At 38.1% G+C, this 25,500-nt stretch overlaps 2 protein-coding genes across 2 annotated transcripts; both read left to right on the top strand.

Moving 5' to 3' along the window:
- The first annotated feature begins 741 nt into the window (after nt 1-741).
- Nucleotides 742-16,155, top strand: LOC109087851 (zinc finger CCCH domain-containing protein 4-like). Its single transcript, XM_042771174.1, has 15 exons — nt 742-1,063; nt 4,074-4,305; nt 6,316-6,423; nt 6,560-6,791; nt 7,018-7,163; nt 7,507-7,603; nt 7,701-7,702; nt 8,954-9,088; nt 9,181-9,282; nt 9,485-9,596; nt 9,725-9,834; nt 9,925-10,370; nt 10,457-10,788; nt 11,046-11,288; nt 13,382-16,155. Exons 1-15 carry the CDS (start codon nt 984-986, stop codon nt 15,001-15,003), a joined length of 3,999 nt encoding a protein of 1,332 aa, XP_042627108.1. The 5' UTR covers nt 742-983; the 3' UTR covers nt 15,004-16,155.
- Nucleotides 16,156-23,542: 7,387 nt separating this feature from the next.
- LOC109087850 (cdc42 effector protein 2-like) lies at nt 23,543-25,325 on the top strand. The gene has a single exon (XM_019102039.1). The coding sequence runs from the start codon at nt 23,756-23,758 to the stop codon at nt 24,590-24,592; it is 837 nt and encodes a 278-aa protein (XP_018957584.1). The 5' UTR covers nt 23,543-23,755; the 3' UTR covers nt 24,593-25,325.
- The last annotated feature ends 175 nt before the right edge of the window (nt 25,326-25,500 follow it).

Genomic DNA, 25,500 nt, shown 5'->3' with positions numbered 1-25,500 from the left:
ATTATGAGCCAATTATGTTTATCAACATTGATTGGAAATGCTGTCCCCTGCCATTCTGTTGTAATCTAATTACATATAAATGGAAAGAATGACAAACTGAAAGAATAAAGTGTCTTCTTTATTTTTAAACATTGTCACCAAATTATTCAAAGTCAGTATAATATGCTCATACTAACTTGGTTTTAATTTAAAACACAACATAGCAGTGTAATCTACAAAACTTAACTAACTTAACTATACAAGGAGATAACAAATGTCTACTTGAGTGTACAGTACACCAGTTTATATAATTAAATTATTGTAAATTAAAAAAAAAATGAAAATTATTGTCATTAAATTATTACTTGGTGCATGCTCACAAAATACAATACTATTTCAGGAACAGCTGAATGTGTCACAGTGTTAATATCTAGGCTAAATAATTATTAAAGCAGTGTTGCTGTTTACTGGCCATTGTAAACAGTGGTTCTTAACCAGGGGGCCTGAGTAAACTTCCAAGGGGACATACAACTATTGTAAGTTTAACTTAAAATGCTAAAAAAATAAAAAAAATAAATAAAGAATAAAGAAACTGAAATCATATTTGTACCCCTCGGTGGCTATTGTTATATATATATATATATATATATATATATATATATAATTTAATTGTGGATACGAGTAAAAAAAAAAGAAGAAAAAAAAAAACGTATTTGTGACCCGATCGGTCATTTCCGTGACAGACGACGTCACGTCGCAAAAGCCCGCCCCTTCTCTTCGGAGAAGAAGCGTCGCCATTTTAAGTGAATGAGTTTCATTTCACATCGCAACTGTAGGACGGAGAACCTCAGGAACGTTTTCAACCTGTTTCTCTTTTAAACTGTTAGTGGGGAATTGACTACTATGAACTGAATCTCTTCCTAAAGCCAATCAACAAGTAGCTCAAAGTCAAGTAACGCATAAGACAGTTGATTTTTTGCACTGAATGTATTACGTTAGAGGAAATGGCTGTGGAAAGCATGACTGTCCATCCAAACTCCCCAACAGCCAACCACGAACACAACAGTCTTCTCACTGACGAAAGGTCGAGTAATACCATCATATTTCTAACCAACTATTGATTTGTCCTCTGCTTTTTTTCCAAAAACAAAAAGCACGGGCATTTGCTTTTTTTTTTTCTTTCAAAGGGATTAAAGTCGCCTTTTCTGGGAAGCGTACAGAGGTAACGAAAAGCCATCTTGAAACGTTACACAGCGCAATCCGGAAGCTCACAAACGAATCAGGAAAACATTCAGAATATGATCAAATTTATATTTTCAGTCACTTTTCGAAGCTTTTTAAGCGATCGAAGATCATGGGGCCACCACTTCGCCAAAACACTGCTCCAGTAACTCAATGTTTTCATCACAGATAGAGAACAGACGGACAAAAGAAAAACACGTTTTTGGTTAATAACGTGAAACTAAAATTCGACTCGATTACAGAAGCAACATGTATGATATATTGCGGGGAAATGGCACAATACACCCCTGCTAACGCATTAAGGAATTTGTATCTTTAACCATCGCGAGGCCTGGACAACGCTAAAGCTAGCATTGCTAACAGCTAGCAGACGACTACAATTGAAATACAACAACACGGCTAACGGAAGCTAATGAATAGCGACGGGCTAGCGTGGTTTATAACTTGTCCGCTTGATTAATCATTCTTCTAATTTAATTAGTCGTCGAATATTGTACGATTTAGTTTCTCTTTACGTAACATCGTTATTTTTACTAGACGATGTTCATTTGTAGCAGTGTAGCATTTAGCATACGCGCTAAATGTCACGAGCCACGCACTTAGATTTATTGGAGACGTCACTAAAATAACTTAAAGATATGTGCTTATTCCCTTAGTGTTTTGCATGTTTGAGTTTTGCGTTTATATTTTGAATTAAATAACGTTAATGTAATCATACCGCTGTATTTTCGAGTAATAAGTTCTTGGAGTTATTTGTTATTTTGAAAATCTTCCGTAAAGCTGTTTATGAAATAAATCGCATTTCTAACGTCTCGTTAAATTAACTTGCGACATTTTAATGATACGAGCTAATAATGGAAATTATTTGTTCCTTTGTTTTAAAGTTGTTTGGGCTTGTTAAATACTGTTCCTAAAGTCCTCCTCGTCAATTAATTTGTTGACAGTAGAAGATAATGTAGTAACGTATGGTAATAATATGTTACATATTCCATAATAGGTTCCCCTGTTTTTTCATGTTCTAGTTAGCTTTATGTGCACATACATCCCTCATGAACCAGTGCTTTCTCCAGTGTCTCAAAAGCATTCAAGTTCTTACCAAAACACAAAGGTGCTTATCCATACCACCATTGTCTGCAACTGTCCAAAAATGCAACATCTCACCTCCCTTGAAAGTAATTTATGCATAAATTAGAATGTCTCGGTAAGTATTTTCAGTTCATTGCTAAAAAAGGCCAACATTTTGTAACCGCATTTAATTTTCTTTGCTTTAAATGTGCCTTTTTACTTGAGTACTTGCAGTAAACAAAATTTGTTTACGTTTTTTTGAACTAGAGGTAGTTGTCAAACTGTCTGCCAACACTATATGAATATGCAATCTATTCTTTTGTCAGTGTTCCCCAAGGTGCATTAATAATATAAGTAAATAATACAAGTGTGGCCCTTATGATATATTGTCTGACCCTATTATTTTTGTCAGTAAAGTAAGTTCTGTAACTCGCAGGAGTGAAAGATTATGCATGCAAGTGAAGTTGTGGTTGTTGAGGTCTTTTCACCCTCTTAGATAACTGCTAAAGCTTGTAGATTTTTATTCACAACGTGATATAAATTATCATTGCACGGAGATGAAGAGATTTGTAGTTAATGCATTGATAATTCACGAATTGATTCCCTCTGTAGTACTTTTAGGACATCACTAACTGTTCAGAGAAGCAGATTATATAAGTTTAGCCTCATTAAATGAAAGTTATAATTCATACAGTCAGTTGAAACAGGAGTTTGTGTATTTATTGTAATTGTAAAAAGCTTTGGAAGGACCTTGAAAAATATCCTCATAAGTTGCCGTTTTAAAGTTAAGTAAAATAAGTTTGGTCTTCCAGTGAAGTTTATAGAAATGAGTGGATTACGACCCTTATGCAGACGACTTTAGACTGTTTGTAACATGTCTGGGGCTATTAAAATGTTTAAACTTGCTGATTGCTTTTTTTGTACTAGTTAAAGAGACTGATATACATTACAAGCATTATGCAGATATATCAGCGGATTTAACTTCTGTGGTAATAATAATTAATAATTTAATCTTTTGTTGTTTGAATTATGTCTCACACACAGCTTTGCACAGCAGTTCATCTGGTAGCACATGTGCTCTTGTCAGAAGTTGCATTAGACGGACCTGTTGTTTTTATAGGCCAAAGTTGAGGGGTTAGGTGAAAATGTTTTGTCAGTGCATAATGTAAAAGTGCAGCTGTGTTTCTTTGTCTTATGTGGCAACTCCTTATCACTGGATAGGAGTTTTAAAGGGCTGGCCTGCCTGAATGTAATGTGTATCCTGTATAAACTTATATGTTAGATCTTCTATAAACAGAGTGGCTTTGAGTTGTTCTCAGCAAGGCAGAAATGAGCAGTGAACATTTGACACCATTGGGGTAAAGATTGAAGCAAGTAAATTACAGTATTGCGTCTGTATATTGGCAGCCCTGTTTATAAAGAGATCTCTCTTGCCCTTCAGCTCAACACTCATTGTCTATAGTCTGAATGCTTGAAGATCAGTTAAGACATCTCAGTTTGCTTAGTTATCTACACTGTAATGACAAGTGAATTATTAAAAGCCAGACCAACGGAAATTATCATGTCAGAATTAAGAATGAAGGCCCACCTAAAAAGCAATTTATAGATTGAATGTTCTTTTCTGCACAGTTTATCACAACAGTATCCCTCATGCAAGTAACCGGTTATCATAGACTAGAAAGGGAATAAGACTTCTCTAATGGCAGTGAGTCAAAAAGAAAAAAAAAGTAATTTCCTGCGTAGTCCCGTTCGGAGTTGTGACATTCTTTTTGTATTTTGTCAAACAGGCAAGAAGAAGGTGAACTGGAAGAAGGCGAGTTGGAGGATGACGGCGGAGAGGCAGAGATCCCCAGCGGTGAGGGAGCTGATCCCCAGGATAAACCTCACCGAAGCAAGGAGCACCATGCCAGTGAATCAGATGATGAAAAGTCACATCGGCGGAGGAGAAAGAGAAAGAGAGAGAGAGAGCGTGAAAAAGAAAAAAGGAGGGCCAAGAAAAAGCGTAAATCAAAGCACAAGGTAAGTGTTTTGGTTATGTTTTTGGAAATTATTTCTTATGCTCACCAAAGCTGCGTTTATTTGATCGAAATACAGTAAAAACAGTTAATATTGTGAAATATTACTACAATAACATTTTCTGTTTTAATCTATTTTAAAATGTCATTTATTCCTGTGATGGCAAAGCTGAATTTGAGCAACCATTCTTACAGTCTTCAGTGTCACATGATTAGTGGTCGACCGATATGGGTTTTTAATGGCCGATGACGAGGCCGATATTGAGAAATCAGTCTGGCTGATATAATACTCGTAATTACAGTAAATGAGAGACATGCTTTTTTTAATCCTAAATTTAAGAAACAACTGAGGTAACATTTAGTGCAGCCATTCCATTTCTTCTGCTGAAACATTTACAAAAAAATATATATATATAATACATAAACAATTAAAATGTAAACAACAGAGGTAACACTTAAACAAGGTTTAGTGCAGCCTTTCTAACATTTGTTAATATTCATAAATTAGTGTAAAAAAATTGTATGTGTAATTCCAGGTTTCATGTACAATACATATATAGTTGACCGAGCAATAGATTGTTTTAATTATAGTATGGGATAGTTGGTTAATAATAAAGATTTATGTCTCTGATCTGTTTCGTTTTGCATGTCTGTTTCATTGTAAAAAATAATACAAGCCTGAAGGTGTATAATAACATGCTTTGTTAACAGTAGCAGCATTAAATAAGAACGGAACATTTGAAAAAGCCTGCTTCACGTGGTATTATGCCAATCATGGGCATCAAGTATTTTCGCACGTTCAAAGTCTAGTGTGACCGCCCCTTGAGTAGTAATGTAAACCTAGAAAAATGTAAACCTAGAAAAATGTGCGCTGTTTAAGTGTTTGTGCGGAGTGTGAAAGCTGAACAGTAGCGCATGCACAGCATGGCAGATGGAGGCGCCGTTGCAGTCACATGCTCTTAAAATCATTTGGTCATACAGATAAGAGTAATGCATCTTTTGAATCTGTAAAGCCTCAACAAAACATTGCGCTTTTGTAAAATAATGAAAGCAAACAGGATGCACTTTCTGCCGTCTCGTCCTCTGTGAACTTGTGCGAGAAACTCAGTGTATACTTGCCTTACAGAACTGAAAAAAATATCTATAGAGAGAAATGTCTACTTTCAACTGAAACAATTGAGTTGCAGTGTTGCCAAATTTATCTCTTAAGCTAAAAACACTAGTTTATCAATAGATTATTAAAATGTTAATGCAGTTTAATCTTACTATTTTTTCCTGACACATTCATCATCATTACTTCTGCTGGTGTGCTGTGGCAAGCTTTATGTGTGTGCTTGAGCGCTTATTAGGCTTTGTAGGCAATTGACGGCTCATTAGCATGATTTAAATGGTTTATTAATAAACGTGCTATTAATTGACTAATGCTTAAAGTTAATGACCACTAGTTGACCAGAAAAATCTTTAGTCGAGGGCAGCCCTAGTAGTGTCACATTAGAAAGTGAATGACAATTGGTCATTTTACCATCTGTCAGGCGCTGGCTTCACATCTCAGTGGCTTGTCTTAAAGAGGAAGCATAAATGCACAACATGGTATCATAATCCATTTTGAAAAACATCGGGCACACGGAAAGGCTTTAAAATTCAAAATATCGGCCACGGTGATATATCGGTTGACCACTACACATGATTCTTTAGAAATCATTCTTATATGATGATTTGCTGCTCAAGAAACTTTACTTATTATTATCAATGTTGAAAAGAGTTGCTGTTTAATTTGTTTGTTGAAACTGTGATTTTCAGAATTTTTTGCTGAATAAAATGTTGAAAAGAATAGCGTTTATTTGAAATTGAAGTCTTCTGTAACATTATAATTGTCTCTACTGTAACATTTGTTCAATTTAATGTATCCTTGCTGAATAAAAGTATTAATTTCTTTTGAAAAAAATCCTACCCACCACAAACCTTCGAACAACAGTGTATATCATCTTCTTAAATGTATTTGTGTGTAATGTAGCGTCACGCATCCTCCAGCGATGACCACTCGGACTACAGTGACGAATCAGATTACAGTCCGAGTGAAAAGAGGAAGTACAGGGAATATAGCCCTCAGTATCCTCCCACTGTGAGTAAAACATTCTTTTTGTTCAGGTCTTGATTTATTTAAAGTAACTCTCATAACACAAGAACTTCCTAGACCAGCCGGCCAGCCAATCAGATTAGGTTTTAATGCCAGCCTGTATTTTGGTCTGTATTTTTAGTCACAAGGAGGTTACCCTCCGGCTCCCTCTGGTCATGGAGGTCCCATGCCAAAGAAAGGTGGCTATATGAAGATGGACAAGCAGGGTTATGGTGGCTATGATGACTACGAGGAGGAAACATTTGAAGGTGAAGATGATGAGGAAATGGGTGATGATGACTATGATGATTTCACTAAGGAACTGAACCAATACCGCAAGGCCAAAGAGGTTGGAGGTGGTCCACGTGGCAGAGGTGAATGTTAATTTCAAAGCAATCATTTTGCTTGAATGGTATGGATGCATATCAATCATCAGGTATATGTTTGGAGTTTGACCTTTAGTTACAATATCAAGTATGACAAGTATCACATGTTCAGTGTCTGCATACTTTATTTTCTGACTAAAAGAAGTGTGAGAAATCACACCAGTGTGTCAGAATTTGTGTGATACAACTGCTGACCCTTACTACTGTCACACAGGTGGCAAAAACCGCATGAAGAACCAGAGAGGTCGAGGCAGAGGAATGAGGGGACGTGGTGGAAGAGGAGGTGGCAGAGGGAGAGGACGGGGCAAAATGGGAGGAGAAAATGATGAAGGTGATGGCATGTACGGAGATGAGATGGAGGTGAGTCATAGTTCACAAGTTATTAACTTTATAAAGTTGTTATCAGGAAATTTTTGGATTTCCAAGCCTAGGAAAGGATATTAACAAAATCTTCAGAAAACGCCATAGACATTTATATTGGGAATATAGCTCTGCTACAAAATAGCTAAAATTGCATTTTGCGAGTGCAATTTCTAAAAGTTATTTTCTAAAAATCATAAATGACTGTTAAATACATGATTTCGTCAGATATTCCATCTAATCCACACCTGGGATTATCCTGTCGGTCATTATTACTAGGTAAATTATACAGATTAAGTCAGTCAGTTTGTCTTTTACTTAACCATTTTTTTTTTTGGGACAGTATGGAGATGATGACTATGACAACATGGGTGACGATGACTATGATGACTACTCAAAAGAACTAAACCAGTACAGGAAATCAAAGGACAGAGGGCGGGGTGAGTTCTGCTTGATTAATAGATGTAGGAATACACCTAAATCTCAGATCAGCATGAAAGGTAAAGTATTATTTGTTTGAGTGTTTGTAATTTCTAGGGGTGTCCCCCACTAAGGATTTTCATAGTCGAATCTGAATTTTTAAATCTTGCCGATATTCGACTAATAGTCGAATCATACGTTTTACATTACCAAGAGTCAAGTCAGACATTCGACAGCCATAATTACATTAACACACAGAGACAACGTGTAACGGACGCCTCGTAGCAGACGCCTTGCAGATACAAAAATAATGTTTTATGTTTTGATTAAAAATAGTTAACATTTAACGTCAGCGAAACCCTAAGAATTCACAAATTGTTTTTACAATAGTGCTATCATTATAACGTTATGTATATGACAGTAGTTGTTAATGTTCTGAAAATTCTGTTTTGAGCTGTGCACGCTGAAGATGACTAGTAGAATGAAGCAGCAGGTTTTTAATCAATGGGATTTAAATTTATCTCATATAGAATACGCTTCATTATTTATACAACATAACGGTAATATTACGACTTATAGGCTATCTGCACAAAATGGCCTGAATGCACATGAACGTGTCTGCGTGGCTCTGAATGAACTACTTTTGTGAACGTGTTCTTCACTCAACAACGTGCAGAAACTAAACTAAACTAAAAGTTAATAGCGTTTTATTATAATAGTGTTCTCATTATAATGTAATGTTTATGAAAGTCCCAGTCATAGTTATTAATATTCTGCATTGTTGTTTATCCTGCTCGCGCTGCGTGCTGAAGAGATAATCACCGTAGTACTACAATGAAGCGCTTTACTGCGGCACAACTCAACCAAATGGATCTTATACAAGATAAATAATATTTACACGATATATATAAACCGGCTGAAATGTTTTGAAATCACTTGTACCCTACCTGATCGAAAAAAATCCAGTCTTTCACTCTGCCTGTATCAATTTGAAAAATGTTAAATCCCTCCTACTAAGATGCTCCTCTGTCCGTCATGGATTATGGAAAGTAAAACTTAAATCTATAGGGGTGGTTGGATTTATTCATGCACGTTACAGTATTTATTTGAAGCTTCTTTCATTTCTGATTCTTATTTACTGCATTATTTTAATAGGCTGTATATTAACTTATTGGGAGAAAATCAGTAGTTCTATGTGAAATCAGACATTTGAGCATGAGCACCCCCATATAGCCAAAATGGCATGATCATAACCCCCCGCGAATATTAGACTGTGAGATTTGTAGTTGAAGCAGGCTCCTATCGAAGCATCAAATCTTTGACTATTCGGGGTCACCCTTAGTAATTTCTAACCTTTTTTTTTTTTTTAGGTGGAAGGTGGGCGAGGTCGCGGGAGAGGCAGAGGAGGTCGAGGAATGAACCGGGGCAGAGGGAGAAATCGAGGGAGGGGCCGTGGAGGAGACCAAGGTCCCGATGAAGATAACAGCGGAGAAATGGACATGGGGGTAAGACAGTTCTTCAGATGATACACTTGGTTTATAATTAATCAACAGAACATAAATTAGTATCTGAATAACTTGTTCTCTGACTGCTTTAGGATGGATCTGGAGGCCCAAGGAGGAATGATCAGGAGAAACATGGGCCAGAAAAGAAGGGGAAAGCCATCTGTAAATACTATATTGAAGGCCGCTGTACATGGGTAAGCACAGTAAACCAACTTTGGAAGATGTTACAGATAAAATTGGTTGTAATCTAGATGTCTTTGTTTTTTGAGACTATTGAAAGAAAGTTTTGTATGTTTAAATTAATCATGTCTGACTAATAAGATGATGCAAAATCACATATGGCTTTGTGGACAACATGAGTTTTTTCCGTACTAAATGCTGTCAATGTATCATCAGGGTGACCACTGTAACTTCAGTCATGACATTGAGCTTCCTAAGAAGAAAGAGCTCTGCAAGTTCTACATCACTGGCTTCTGTGCACGAGCAGAAAACTGTCCCTATATGCATGATATCCTTTGGTCATTTTGTTTGATGGTATTCTCATTGGCACTTATCTGTATAAGGACATTTTAAAGGTACAGACCAAACACTCTGAAGAGTTTCATGTGTCGAAATAACTCCTTAACTCCACTGCACGTGATTTCCCTTGCAAGCTGTTCCATACTACAGGAAACTGTGTGAATGGTGAAGAGTGTATGTTCTCCCATGAGAACCTAACAGAAGATACTCAAGAGCTGCTTGATAAGGTAATCTTCACAGATATTTTAAATTGAGATGTGGTTTTCTCATTGTTGTTTCTGTGCACTTAGAGTAACAATGCTCCTATTTTTCATTGGATGCTGGCAGAGGATGCAGAAGCTGGTGCAGAAGATGAGAAAGAGGTTGAGGAACTTAAAAAGCAAGGCATTAACCCTCTTCCAAAACCACCCCCTGGTGTTGGTCTTCTCCCAACTCCACCAAGACCTACCCCAGGGGACTCCTCTGCACCCATGGACTTCGGAATGCCTGGTGCACCACATGGTAATATCCCTCCAAGTGGTCCAACAGCTCCAGGCCCTGGTACTGGCCCTGTTCCTGGTCCTGGAGTTGGACCATGCCCAGGCCCCCCTCCTCCCTGCCCAGATGGAGGCACCTTCCAAGGGCCACCAAACCCCAACGGTGGTCCTCCGCCACCTATGGGTCCACCACCTGCTTGTGGAGGAAATGCTGGAAAGAAGATTCCATCCTTGTTTGAGATTGTGGTCAAGCCCACAGGACAGCTTGCACAAAAACTGGGTGTCAGGTTAGCTATCTTTTTCTTTGTCATGTCATCTTTCTTTACTTACTAGCCACATACAGAATATACTGACAAAGATGTATTCTTTACAGAGGACCAGGTCCTGGCAATGCTGCTGCAGGACCTCAGGGACCTCCTGCAGGTCCCCCAGGTGCACCTCCACCTCGCTTTCCTGGGGCCCCACCACCAGGACACATGGGTCCAGGCGGTCCTCATGATATGCCTCCGATGGGCCCATCTAACATGAACCAAGGCCCTCCATCAATAGGCACAGGACCGCCAATGATGCAGAACTTTGGCCAGGGAGATGGACCACCAAACCCAGGCATGATGCCTCCAGGTGGTGGAACGTCTGTTAGCAACTTCTATGATAACTTCTACCAGCAGCAGCAAGTCATGTCGATAGATGGAGGTGCAAGAGATGGTGAGTTCATTGTATTTTTACTTCAGTTCTGTAAATTCAGAGCAAAGCACAGTTGCATGTAAGCATTAGTTAGAAGTTTTTATCCAAATTGACTTTTATCAGTTCTTGAATTACCTGAGAGTGGGACTCATGTCTTTGTTGTTGCTTGCATCATGCTCTGCCATTTGAACTAATGTGAGCTGGTTTATTGTCCTTCTCTGTTCTACTTCGGAAACATGAGATTAGTATTCAACTTCATTCTTCACCTCCCGGTACAGGTGAGAACTTTCAAGGTGTGGGTGGTGGAAACTTCAATGATCAGTCATCTGGCAAACAGAACTCTGGAAGCATAGAGGGTGCAGCTAATGTAGGCCCTTCTAATCAGCCTGGGATAGCAGTGCCAGATTTCCTGCCCCCAGCGCAGCGTGTGCTGTTTATGAGACTCCAGCAGAAACAACAGGAAGATGAGGAGAGAGCCAGGAGGCTGGCCGAGGGAGGAGGAAATGAGAGGGAGAATGAAGGTACTAATGCAAAACGTTGCTTGTTCTAGGGCTGCAACTAACGATTATTTTGCTAATCGATTAATCGGTCGATTCTTTTTACTATTAATCGATGAATCGGTTTATGTACTTATATTTTAGTTTTGCCCATTTTTTCCCCAAGTAAATTATTAACAAAGGGTCTATATCATTCAACATAGAATTTTTAGAGATTTTAACCATTTTGCATTGTCATATCCTCATCAAAAACATACCCGGAGTTGTGTTTTATTATGTGTTGGTTATCCTTTGTCAAACTCTTCTGCAATCAAAACACTGACCCATACATACTCTAGCAAATTTCACAAGGAGATTTCAAATAATGTTTTCACCATGGCAGTCCTTAGGGCTCCTAAAGTAGTTTAACATCCCGAACAAAGCTTATTAAGGAATCTTTCAGAACATATTATCACGAAGAATAAGAATAAAACAGAATTAAAATTGCAGTAAATTGCATTTTATTATTTTTTTCCTGTAAACACACAGCTTACACCTGGGAAACAGCTTTATAGCTTATGCTGTGAAATTGTAAACAATCCTTCGAACAAAGTGCCAGTGGCATGAAACCTGAGTGGAACTCACATTTTAAAGTAAAATTTAAAGTAAAAACCATCAGAAGGTTGTCCAGAAAAAAAAATTGGACACACACACAAAAAACCTGCTGTGTGTGAAAAAGAGCAGTGAATACTTAGAAAAAAGTGCATTTCAAATACATTTAAACATTAACCTCTCTCAGTCAGTCATAATTAGGCTGCAAGACTGAATTATGAACTGGTAAACGACAAAGCTTTAAATGTTAATTGTTAAAAAGCAATGTTATCAGCTTTTACGACTAAACATTTGCAAACAACATTGTACTGCAGAATCTGCACAAATAAAAGTCTTTGCACACTGTGATTTTTATAGGATTTAAATATGTAGTGGTCCTTTTAACAGTGAAAAATTCAAAAATGTAATAAAGCGATAAAATGTTAAACAAAACAGCTTATGCCTGAACTGACAGGAATTCGACTACCTGTGGGAAATGAGGCAGAACACTATTCACTGATTATTTGAGAAAAACTTTGCATTGCAGTGCAAAAAGGTCAACATCATGTCCAAATGTTCAGGGTTTAACAGTTAGGCTTGCTCTCTTTTTAGAGGATATGTTTCCTGCCGCAGAAAACAGCCCCAGTTTACAGGTTACTCTTCTTTTTTGAAGGCTCAAAGTAAAGTGCTCCCACACTTTGGATGACTTTCGTTCGATTAGTTTTATCTTCCGCTTTTTTCTTTTTCTAACTCGAGCTTACTCCACTGCCGCCTGCCTCACCCATCACGCTGAATGCTGCAGAGAGGCTGTGCGTGAAGCACGTGACATAAAACGAGGCCAGCTATTGGCTATTCGCTACTTCTCCTGCTGTACTGGCTGAGTAAAACCTCCGGGGGGCTCATTACTGCCACACTTTGGTCACCGCAGATTTAAAATATGCACGAAATGAGCCGCTTACGGCAAATAAAAATTATTTAGCAACGAATCGATTACTAAATTAGTTGACAACTATTTTAATAATCGATTTTAATCGATTAAATCGATTAGTTGTTTCAGCTCTAGCTTGTTCTTCAGCATTTAATACAATAAAATATGACATAAATTTTCTGCAGAAACCAAATGCATAGCTTTTATACAAGAATGTAAAATTTTTACCAAAGTCTTGTAAAGTAGTCTTGTATACTACTTGTAAGTCTTGTATAAAAGCTATGCCCTTTTTTTGATTTACATAACATTTGTGTCGTAAAATTAGCTGAGGTTTTCAAAGCGCTAACTTCAAATGTATATGTTGCCAAGGCTATTTCTGGAAAGGAAACATCTCAAGGGGGCTCTGCTCAAAGCTTGACCCTGCCCAGGACCTCATAATACCGTAAACATTCTCTGGCCTGGGGTTGTGCAATCTTGGCATAAAAAAAATTGTCCCTCCACTAGATGGTGCTTTCTTGCACCGAGTGAAACTTAACAGAGGCTGATGTTTTCATATGATATTACCAGTAAAAGAAAATCATATTGATCTCTGAATCTCTGCACTTCCATTTACTTGCAGGAGATTCAGCAAACTGGTATTCCAGTGAAGATGAGGACGGTGGTGGCAGTGTCACTTCCATTCTCAAAACCTTGCGGCAACAAACCCAGGCCCAAGGCCCTGCCAAGCAGGATGGAGCTCCCAGTGACCCTCGTCTACAAAAGTCTCAGCCTGCACAGACACCCAGCCGACCAGCAGACCCCCGACTGGCACGAGACCCACGTCTATCCCGCAACACAGACTCCTCTCAGGCACCTGAAACCAGTGCTTCATCCTCTCTAACTCCTACCCCTTCAGACCCTCGTCTTGCCCGGCATGTAGCCACCCATGCCCCTAAACCCGAGCCCCCATTTGTGTACAAACCCCCGCCGTTGACCGCCCCAGCCACTAATGAGGAAGAGGAGGGTGAGAGAATGCTGAGGGACAAGCCAGTGCCCATTCCCCTTGACCCTTTAATGGGCATGGCTTTGCGTGATCCCCGCTCCCAACTACAGCAGTTCAGCCACATCAAAAAGGATGTAGTACTGAACAAGCCTTCATTTTCTAAGGCAGTGCTGTGGAGTCCTGAAGACCTCATCCCTATTCCCATTCCCAAACAAGACTTGCTCCCATTGCCCCCTGGCATCCCTCCGGTTACCGCCATGGATCCTCGTCTGTCCCGCACACAGCCCCAGCCCCACTCTGTTTCTCTCCCTCCTACTGTTCCTCCTGCTGAGCAGTCGAATAAATCCTCTTCGTCGCTTCCAGACTTTGAGCTGCTCTCCCGCATCCTCAAAACGGTCAACGCCACTTCATCCAGCCCTTCTCAAGGTGCTTCTACAGGAATCTCATCTCCTCCGTCCGTCTCTGCTGAGAAGCCCATTGACCCTCGCATGGCACGAAAAGCCCCTGCCGACCCCAGACTCCAGCCACAAAAATCTGCTCTTAAGTCCACTTTGGAGGCATCTGCTCCTCAAGGATCTCCCCCAGCTGCCTCCTTATCTCCACCTTCCTCCAGCCCCACCATTGCACCCTACGACCCACGGCTGCTATCAGCAGGAGGGTCAGTTCGAGGTGTGGGTGCTGGTGGTGTAGGTAGCGGCGGCGGCGGCAGCAGCAGTAGCGTGCTGAGCGGCATCAGTCTGTATGACCCTCGGACTCAGGGCACAGACAAGGCCGATGGTTCAGGAGCCCCTAGAAACACTAGTCCTCCCCCTGAGCCCAAGTCAAGTGAAAGTACAGCGACTACATCTAAACCTAAGTCTAAAGAGCCCCTGTTTGTGCGCAAGTCTGCACTGGACCAGCCGGAACCAGAGAAGAGCTCGGCAGAGCAGACAACAGATCGCTACAACAGCTACAACCGCCCTCGACCCAAACCTTCACCTTCGCCCAATGCAGGGACTGCTGCAGGGGCCCCCGCTACAGGCAGTCCATCTGCAGCTGGTCAGGGCCCAGCTGGTTCTGCAGAGCAGCCTGCAGGAGTCCACAACCTTCCTGTATCCACATTGTTCACCATGGTAAAGCAGGTCAACAAACCTAGCGGCACTGGCAGCCCGTTTGGTGGCAATAGCCCCGCACAGCCTGACGTGGCAGAACAGGACAATGCCTCTCTAAAAGACGTTTTTAAAGGCTTTGACCCCACAGCGTCACCGTTTTGCCAGTGAACTCTACTGTGTCGTTGTGAGCCGCTTAAGGACTTTTAGATGTGGGGCTTCACAGATACCCAATATATAAAGATATTCACCCTTGCCAGGTTACACACCACAGTATTCACATGTAGATTTCTATTGGACGGTTGGGATTGGGAGGGATTATATCTGTACTAGTAGGAGCAAGATAAAAAGTAAATGTCTATTTTAAAACCAAATGAGAAACGTTTAAATAAAATGTTAATTTTAAGGACCTCTATGGGTGTGTACATCAAGAAACACTGAATTACATTAATTTCGGCGTTACGAAAGACCAACATTTTCATCAACCTATACCAAACAGGTTCATGGGATTATGACCCATTACCCCCACCATATCATCCTGATTGAGTTTGCCGGCTGACTTTTTCGTTCCACTTGGCTTTAGGGAGACTTCATTTACTGCCACTCTCTTTGCCTCCTGCAGTGGAGCTGAACTAGTTCATGTTGTTCACCGGCACATTTCATTTGCTTCCCACCAGTGATTTAGATCCTTTTAAGAAGTTTTAGCTCTGTTTCTTCTCTGCTTAGACTAGTTAGCTCATTTTTCATGTCTGTATGGATGCCCCTTATATTCCTATTGCTTCAAATTCGTGTTTAGTCTGTTGATACCACTCCAGAGATGAGACCCACCATTGTACGTGTTTGTGTCACATGTGAGATCATTTTAATTTATTTTTTATACTTAAGCGGTCTGCTCTTTTTTTTTTCTTCTTTTTTTTCTTTGTAACGTGGCTGTCAGATTGAACCATTTTATGAATATATATATATATATATATATATATACATATATATATATATATATACATACATATACAAGTGTATAGTACATATTCTTCCCGTCTGGTTTGTAAATTAACTTGAATTGTGCAACAGCTAATGTTGATGGAAAATATATCATGTCAGTCTTTTGTTTTCTCAAGGCTCTGTCACTCTTTCCCTGAAACAGGTGGCATGTCTCAATGACTGCTCTAAAGTATCTTGGTCTTTTTTGGGTTGCCTCTCTGCAAAATGACGGCTTTGTAAATTGAAAAGTGTCCATATTTGACAAAAGGTAACATTTTGTAACTATTCATTGTAGGTGAAATTGTGAAGTATTTAATAAAGGCAATACCAGATTGAAAACGAGCAGGACCTCAAACAATGGTTAAATCAGTGGTATCATGATTCTTTTGTCCATCTGTGCGAGCATGATATGAGTCATTTCCTCTAGATTCCAGGTCTACGACATTCCTTACTCTTTACTGTTGGTATGCTTTTACAAAGGTATGGCTAGAGGGATGAAGATTGTGTAATTTACTTATCCTCAATGCTGTTCCGACCAAACCTGAATGAATTTATTTCTTCTGAAGAACAAAAGAACAACATTGGTAACCCAACAGTTTTGGTGGCCTTTGACCTCCATTAAATAAAGAAGAAGAATTCTTCAAATATCTTTGCATATCTTAATTTTTGGGTGAACTATCCCTGTAAGTGAAATGTAGGTTACCTTTTTTGGCACTTCACTCATCCTCAATGTCAACTGAGGAGAAATCTCAGTTAAGTAAAAAAAAAAAAAAAAAAAGAGTGGTGTTTGTTTGTCACAGTGCTCAACAGTGTCTTTTGCTGTTTGGTTGAACCTCCCTAAAATGAGAAACCACAGAAAAAAAAGATGCTATTTGACTTTGTTTTACATTTAGTCCACTGTAAACACGTTTCTATACAGGGTACCACCACACCCTGCCGTATTTTAACTGGAGTGCCAAGAGTGTTGATTTTCTTTGGCAGGGGAAACTGGCCTTGATTAAACAGAGGCTAAATTTGCATAATGTTCTTATAAAGTAGCTTATTTTAGCCATGATCCTTTGTTTTAAACTGTATGCAAAGCTTTTAACTACAGCTGCCTGTCACGGATGTGTACCATCAACACTAATTGAAAATAGAATAGTTGAAACTTCATAAGAATGATGCATTGGCATTTTTTGTCACTAACTAAATTTTAAGGGTTGAGTAAATACAGTGTTCATTATATTAACCTAAAAAGATTATAACTGTAGTTTTAATTTCTTATATAAAAATGTATTTTATAGGGTATTAAAATAAAAAGTGGCATTTAATTTACAGCTAATACAACCATATACAATTATTCTTTATGTGTATTTGCATGGAAAACAAAATGTCAGAGACTGCTACTAATAAAAAGATTTTACTATCAGCCTATTTTTAGTTTTACTTTAACTGGAAGCCCTGCTCTCAATCTCGAACTCTTTAGGAGATAAAGTCAACCTCATGCTGAATTTCTACAGCCGTCATGTTTGTGATTCCCATGTGGACACAACTGCAACCTCTTTGGTCACCTCCACCCTATTTCCTGCCCTTTTTGAGGAATTCCACCCAGCCTCATTTTTCTTGGGAAGACTGATCTGAGCCAGGCACTGGAGCGGGAGTGAGATGTCTGCTTAAGAGACCTCAAAAACAAAACTGGCTTCCTTTGGAAAAAAACAGACAGGGAAATTCATTGACTGAATGAGTGGAGCCTTCCTTCTCACTCTAAACACTTTCTTCCTATTCCACTGGTTTGGATAAAGGGGAAATAACATATTAAAATAGATTGTTATGTAAAATATTTCTCTGGTTGTTACAAAAATAGCCTGGATTTTTTTCAAAGTCCTTTGCTTTAAAGTTTGAAATCCAAAAACACCACAATTACGAAATGCAGTTTATCTGCGGTCATTTCTTTTTTTTTATTTTTCTTTTTTTTACCAAGCCATGTAAATGTACAATTTCACTTCACAGAAAAATTGTGGTACTGTATTAATCTGTAAAAGAAAAAACATTTTGGTTTGGTTGATCCTTTAAGCAAGTTAAATGTACTAAAATACTAATAAATATTTAAAATTTCAAACAAAGTTTAAAAGTTGCAAATTTTATTTTCATAAAATAAATAACCTTTCTAATAAAATTACTCCATTTTTTTTTTTTTGACCCAGAAATATATTCATGATGGTTTAAAACTAAAAGTCCATTAAAAGGGTCCACTGTGTTGAATAATTTTTTGTCATGTGACATACTGTATATAGCTGTGGATATGCTACATTGATTTTGAATGGGTGGGCAAAAGGTTTGTAAATATTCACGTTTCACTGCTTTTTTATTTTTTTTAAAGAAATAATTTGTGCCAATATTTATTATCATTATTATTATGTTTTGTTTTGTTTTTTCAAACAGTTACACTATCTATACATTTTTATTATACCCCCCCCCCCCCCACATGTAAAAGTTGTTTTTTATTCAGAAATCATATCATAAGTCATTGTCTGTATGATTTTAATTTGTAATGCATTTTGAATAGCATAAAATCACACATTTTATGCTAATTAAGCAAATTTCAATTTCAACTCAACTTGCATTACCTTTGTCTTTGTGTGAATGAGCTGCTTAATGATAATTACTGCAGTCAATTCAAACATAGTCTACTGAGTTCCCACAGCAGCCCCTCGGCCCTCTGGGAACTATCTGCACTAAATGGGTCATATGCTCTGTTTATTTCTGTTCCTGCTGAGCTTCAGTGTCTTTTCCAAACTCTGCTCTCTTTAAACTGCTGTAGTAAATCACACCGATTTTCTGACATGTCAATGAAACTGAAGTAAGCTATTTCAGACTGGGCTTAAGATAAATATATAAATATTTTATTCATCACTCTTTGTTCTATTTCAGTCCTTTGTATTGTTTTCTTATCTTATATAGTAATCACTGGCCACACTGGCAGCAATGTGTCCTTGTGGGGAGCAGAGACTAAATAGACCATGAATGGAAACCTAGTCAAGTTAAGACAAGTCACCTTTATTTATATAGCACTTTATACAATACAGATTGTGTCAAAGTAGCTTTGCATTGTTAAACAGAAAAAAATAAAATAAATGTGTACTGATAATGCAAAAGGACAATAGAAAACAGTCAATTTTTCAGTTAAAGTTGATTCAGTGATGTCTTCATCCAGCTCAGTTCTCTTCAAATAGTGTCTGTGCAATCAAGTCAACAATATTTCCAGAAATTGTGTCCCCAACTAAGCAAGCCAAAGGCAACAGTGGCAAGGAAACAAAACTCCATCGGTGACAGAAATGGAGAAAAGAAAAAACCTTAGGAGAAACCAGGCTCAGTTGTGAGGCCTGTTCTTCTGTGGCCTAGTGTGTCTAAACTAGTGTAAAACTGTTTCAGTTCTGTCCGGTTATGTTTATGGCATGCAGGATTTAACAATATCCTTCCACCTTTTGAACTCCAATTACTCCAATCTGTCTGTTAGTAATTAATAGGCTTAATCAAGCTTATCATGTTATTTTTTCTACAGATAGATTAAAATAAGGGCTATAATATACAAAAATGTCCAATAAAAATGTCCAAAATATGCCACACAACAGTAAAAGTCACGATTGTCTGAGTCCAGTGTGATTTCAAAGTGGAATTAGAGCTCTTTTTCCATCTCAGCTTAGTGTGTCATCCTCCCAGAATGCCTTCTGTCAGGCCTGTGCTCTGAACACTGTGAAAACACTCAGAGCACTAATGCAAACCACATGTCATATCTCCAAATTCCCAGAATTCCTGCTAGTAAGGTCACTTAGCTAGCCAATTGTCCTGCAAAACTGGTATCACATTCAGCATTCCCCATTTACTGCCCATTCATACAATATACACAGTAACATCTTTGATGGATTGATGACTTGAGAGGGCTTCGCAGAAGGCGGTGCTGCTTGACCCAAGGGTTCATTCTGGCCCTTTGCGTCAAAGCTGACCAGCAACTGAACCCTCCAGTGCTAAACCACTGATTAATTCAACCAGAACAGACACTGGATCTTCCAAGAGGAGAATATATGTGACCTTACTGAAGACTCCCAAGTTGCACAAAATGCCACAGAAGTATTAATGCCATTATAGTTTTGTCTGTCAGTGGAGAAAGGGGAATTTCTAGGTCACTGAATCATAGTCTAAATAACTTTTTCACACAGATAATGAGACATTATGAAACGTATTCAGTCAAGTGGGTCATCACTATGATACATCAAGTGAAATCATGTTGAAATTTACAGGAAAAGCTTGGAAGGCTTAATCCAACACACTGAATACTGAACCTAAAAAATGGGTTAGACTGCGGTGTGTTGAATGTGTGTTAAAGTTATGAATGTCAGGTCTGTGAATTTTGGAAGTCTGATAATAATTCCAGAGGTAGTCGCTGATTTTAACATTAACTAGAGCTTAAACCCACAGAGCCATAAAACAGAAACCTGTTTTAAAGGATGGTTTGAAAGGGCCTTGTATGCATATTTGTAGTCTGAGATCAGCCTGGCTCATAGTCCTAGTGACTATGTCAAACAAATGTTTATAATTTGGAGAAAATTAGTTTAATAAAAGTTGGTTCTTTTTGCTGTTTTCAACATTTTTATAGGTGCTCACATCTGCATTTTTATCTTCAGGTGTATTGATAATCTGGCTGACTGTCACACAGAGACTTATCCCTGTTTAAAAGTCAACAACACGTCACATTCAATCATCCGCTTCTTTGGAAAGGTGATACATAATTATTCTATTTTTTTTTAACTTTCAATTTTTATTATAAAAATAATATTACTAGCAACATTAAATAACACATTTAACTTAAAAATACATAAAAACCAGTTATATGCACAAAGTATTTTTTTTTTTTTTTGCAAAACATTTTTACATTTAATTGAACTTACAATAATAAGTATTTGATAAACATTTAATGCATATGTACATGTATGTTATTTGTTATACTACTTATTATTGAAAATGATTAGTGGTAGTTTTTTTGTTACCAGTAAAGGGAAATTACAACATTGTTTCTGTGCTTATGCAACCTTGTTTTAAGATTATGAGACAGACCTACACCAGGGTAGGGCTTGTCTATCCCATGAGTCAATGTAGCATCAGCATGGGAAAAGACACTGCTAATTACTGGCTATGTTGATCTGAAGGTAGAAGAATTATTCAAAACTAAATGAAAATTCTGTCATCATTTAGTCATTGTCATGTCATTCCAAATCTATCCAACTTTGGTTCTTCCATAGAACACCAAAGGGAGAAATTTAACAGAATGTCTGAGCTGCTCTCTTTCATATAATGCAAAGGGATGGGGACAGGGGCTGTCAAGCTTCAAAAAGGACAACAAAACACCATAAAAAAACAAACAAAAAAAATCATTAAAACTGTCTACTACATGTACACTGTATTCAAAGTCCTTGTGTAAGAAACAGACGGTAACTGTTGACTAAAGCTTGTGTTTCACATCCCTGTTCACCATTTACTTTAATTCATTCAAAAGAGCACAGGTTGGACATTATTTTTTTTAAATAATGTATTTTATGTTCAACAGATGACAAAAGCCATAATATATCTTATTTCAAAGATATAAGATGAGTACATGATTAGAAAATGTTTTACTTTTTTTTTTTAATGAACTGTCCCTTTAATCACAAATAGATAACTGAGGAGAGGAAGCGAGCACAAACGGTGCCTGTTCCTATATATAAGTGCGCACTTTAACATTTAAAACACATAGACGCCGTATAAATCTTTTAGTGTGTGTGCAAACCCTATGGTACAAAACCCACTTAAGGCGTCCTCCTGCCAAAGATTTTCTCATTCACTTGCATCATGCGCGCACGCCCCCGTCCCTGCCCTTCTGCAGCTCGTCACCCTCAGCTTCAGCGCGCTTAAGCCGAGAACGCGCGCTCAGAACAGCTTATCCACTAACACCCCGGAATAACCTACCAGAACAAACGAGTGATTTCAACGCAGATATCACAGGCAAGTACAGATACTTTTACCTGTAGTTTTGAATATTATAATTTAAATCTCAACTACTCGAACTTCGTCGGTGCTGAGACTTGTCTTTTGAGATGAGCCTTGTAGTCTAGTGATTACTTGTTGAATCTGATACATTGTCATTTGTAAGAAAAAACAAAAATACTTTGCCTCTTGAATGTTTCAGTAAAGCATTTATTACACTTTTTTTTTTTGACAACTTTTAATTTCATTTCTAGTGACGGAAACTGAACTCAGAACTTAAAATCTAGAAGAAATGACAGACATTATTATAAGTTAACCAAAACAGTGTGCTTAAGGAAAATTTTTATATTTCTGAAACTGTATCGTCATATGGATTTTCATTGCACAAATCAGGGTTTTGGTGACTGTAAAAGCAATTAATTATTATAGTTAATCAAGGTTTCAGTCATTCACATTATTCTCTAATTTAATTAATATATATACAAAAAACTCTGCAATTTTAAATAAATATATATATATATATATATATATATATATATATATATATATATATATATATATCTTTATTTAAAATTGCATAGTTTTTTGTATATATATTAATTAAATTAGAGAATAATGTGAATGACTGAAACCTTGATAAACTATAATAATAACCTGATAAATAACCAAGCTTCCCACTTTCTATACACTTTCATGGTGGGTGCAGACTGAAGTCTCAGCTGTGTTAAAGCAATGACACCATGTGGTTTACAAGGGAAATCGGCTGGAATTGACTGATCTCAAGGACTAACAGTGTTTAACCATTACATAATAGTGTGTTAGTGTAAATCGTCCAAGTGATTTTCTGAAGGTCGCGAGGACAGATGTCATATAAGACATCTTTTTACGCCTTACATCACTTTTTCTCTCCATTGACGGAACAAACATCTTTTAAACGTTCGATATATATTTTTGTCTTTCTTTTTTACTAGCATGTTTTCTCAGCTGTGTCACAGGCCAATAAATCTCAGCAACAGTCATAGAGAAACAATAACAGTTTTACTTGCTGTGCCAGTGACAGCATAATTAACTTCGGTCTTCTGGGTGAAGTAAAAATAACCACTTTGATGCTGTCCATGCTGTACTCTCCCTTATTTTCTTATCAAATGGATGTCGGAGAAAATAAGTTTTGAGGGGGCCCCATAGCAAATTCAGTGCACAGGGCCCAGAATTCCTTGCGTAACTGTATGTCAGTGTGGATGTAATTTAATAAATGTTTATATATCTCAGAGACACTTGAAGTAAATAATAAAACTTTACTGTTATTCTGTTGCGTCACCTCCAAACCAATGTAATTTAATGGCTGGATTTCAAAGGAGAACAGAAGTGCGGATTTGTAATCTCGTTCTCTACTGCCAATAACGTTCTGAGGCACTTTCATAATATACTCATAAAGGCATGCATGCAAACAACATCCTTGCTATTATATCTTATGAAACTCCAAACAAACCACAAAATCCAGCAACATGGATCGTGGAAAGAGTGAACTTTCTGAGGCTTTTTAATTTATTGGTAAGTAGCTGCAAAGACTGGAGAGAAAATCTCTGCTCAGGGGAAAAGAAAACAGAGTTGTTTTCTTCACTGTTCAAATTGCACAGTAAACATGTGCTTTTCTTTGTGTTCCTTTGAAATTCTACCCCACTCTTGAGTTTGACAGGTTGTAAATCTTTCTTCTCCCTGTTTGTTCCTCAGATCTGCTGTTGTGATGATACATTCCAGAAGCTTCTGAAGAGTTTCAGACATAAAGTACGTCGCTTCCAGCTGCTGTCAGGAAGTTTAAAAGTGAAATAAAGGAGACAAACCAACCGGAACGTATGAAAGAGCTTATATCAGACTGAGGACTAGTTTCCTCTCATTTGTGCAACAATCATCATTACACATTTGACACAAAATACTGGGAAACAGAATGCCAGCTAAGACACCCATGTACTTAAAGACGTCCACACCAAAGCGAGGCAAGAAGCAGAAAATACGGGACGTTCTTTCAGGAGACATGATAAGCCCGCCGCTGGGTGATGTGCGTCACAGTGCCCATGTTGGGCCTGAAGGAGAAGGGGACATGTTTGGTGATGTGGGATTCTTGCAAGGCAAACTCGACATGCTTCCAGCCCTCACTCAAGCGCCCAGCTCTCGTTCTCACAGCATTGACAGAAGAATGGATGAGATCTTAGATGTGAACAGCAAGAGCCACACTTACCATCGCAGTCATAATTCTCATCACAATTCTCTCCTCAAAACCACCATCTCCATGCCGGTATTCATTGCGCCTGTGCAACCTCCTCCTAAACCACCCCGTCTGCATTTAGACGAGCAGCCGTCCCCTGCTCATCAGCAGCAGAATCACCATCACAGTCTAATGCAGAAGCGCTCCATGTCTGTGTGTGAGGAAGGGATTGGGAAGCACAGGGATCCCTGCCGTGACCTCACTCTCTCCGCCTCGATCCCGGTCCTGCCGCACCTGGTGCCTTCCACGGGCTCCTTATCCGAGGCTTCCTCGGATGACTCCATGTCGGAAGGCTGCGGTCCACTGGACCCGAAGCGAGGCTTGAGTCTGGACTCTGATGCAGGGCTCAGTAATGAGGACCTGCGGAGCGAACACTGTGAATCTCCAGCTGTCTCACCCAGCATGTCACGCTCTGAGTCGCTAATGGGTTTGGACCTGGACCTGGGACCGTCCATTTTGGAGGATGTTCTTAGGATCATGGACCGTTATAAGAGTGTGGAAGAAAGACATGAGATATAAGGGCACTCTTTCAGATACTGTAATATAGGTGTCAGCTCAGCCAGTCTATGTTATTTTGCCTGTTTCAAAGCACAGTGAAAGAACTGGGATGAAAGAGCAATAGCTGGTCGTGCCACAGATGCTGTAGAGTTATGACACATTTTTATCCACATGTAATTATAACAAACAGGCAATAATCATTACAGCTTCAACTCTTAAAAAGACAGTCGATCGATCTTTTCATTTTCAATAAGGTGATCCGGTCATAACATAATGTGTTAATGTTTAACATTACAAGAGCAGTGTTTTGCTGGGTTTTGCTCATTTGGTCATTTTTACATCATTTGGTCATGTAAAAAAATTAAGCACTAGCAATTTGTTCATTTTTATATTTGCTATTACTTATTAAGCTATGCTTTGCAGGGAAATGAATTGGGATTTGGGCTATGTAGTAAATTTCTCTTGAAAATGTCAAACATTTTGCATAAAGTTCGGAAAGTATCATTTTTAGCCAATGTAGGTGAATATTATCAAGTAATGTCCCAAAACTGAGTTTTGATTTACTTCCATCGGAGTAAACATCTTATGCAGATATGTAAAACATGAGATCTAAGAGATAATTATTTTCCCTGCTTTGAGTACAAAGAAAACCACTTTGTAAAGGTTTATCTTTGTTGGGATATAATTTACAGTTTATTTTATTGCATTGATATATATGAAATAAAATGTTCATGTAAATAAAATATTATATAAATACATGCTTCAGCTGTTTTAATAATAAAATATTTTCTTTCTTTCTGTCCTATCTTTCTTTCTTGTATTATTAAAAATGTAATGTTTATTATATACTCAAAAATAAAAATAATAATTATTTAATAGAAAATACACTTATTTACAAAATTTTGTAAAACTATTATTTAAATTAAAAT

The sequence above is a fragment of the Cyprinus carpio genome, chromosome A15 (assembly GCF_018340385.1).
Source record: "Cyprinus carpio isolate SPL01 chromosome A15, ASM1834038v1, whole genome shotgun sequence".
Classification (NCBI taxonomy): Eukaryota; Metazoa; Chordata; class Actinopteri; order Cypriniformes; family Cyprinidae; genus Cyprinus; species Cyprinus carpio.
This window is presented reverse-complemented; position numbering and strand designations above follow the sequence as displayed.

What these genes read in the sequence shown, in the direction of transcription:
- LOC109087850 (XM_019102039.1), top strand. Translation starts at nt 23,756, where the DNA reads ATGCCAGCTAAGACACCCATGTACTTAAAGACGTCCACACCAAAGCGA.
- LOC109087851 (XM_042771174.1), top strand. Translation starts at nt 984, where the DNA reads ATGGCTGTGGAAAGCATGACTGTCCATCCAAACTCCCCAACAGCCAAC. An exon ending in AGATGGAGGTGCAAGAGATG is followed by an intron (nt 10,789 to 11,045) that starts GTGAGTTCATTG and finishes CTCCCGGTACAG; the next exon opens with GTGAGAACTTTCAAGGTGTG. An exon ending in AAATGAGAGGGAGAATGAAG is followed by an intron (nt 11,289 to 13,381) that starts GTACTAATGCAA and finishes ATTTACTTGCAG; the next exon opens with GAGATTCAGCAAACTGGTAT.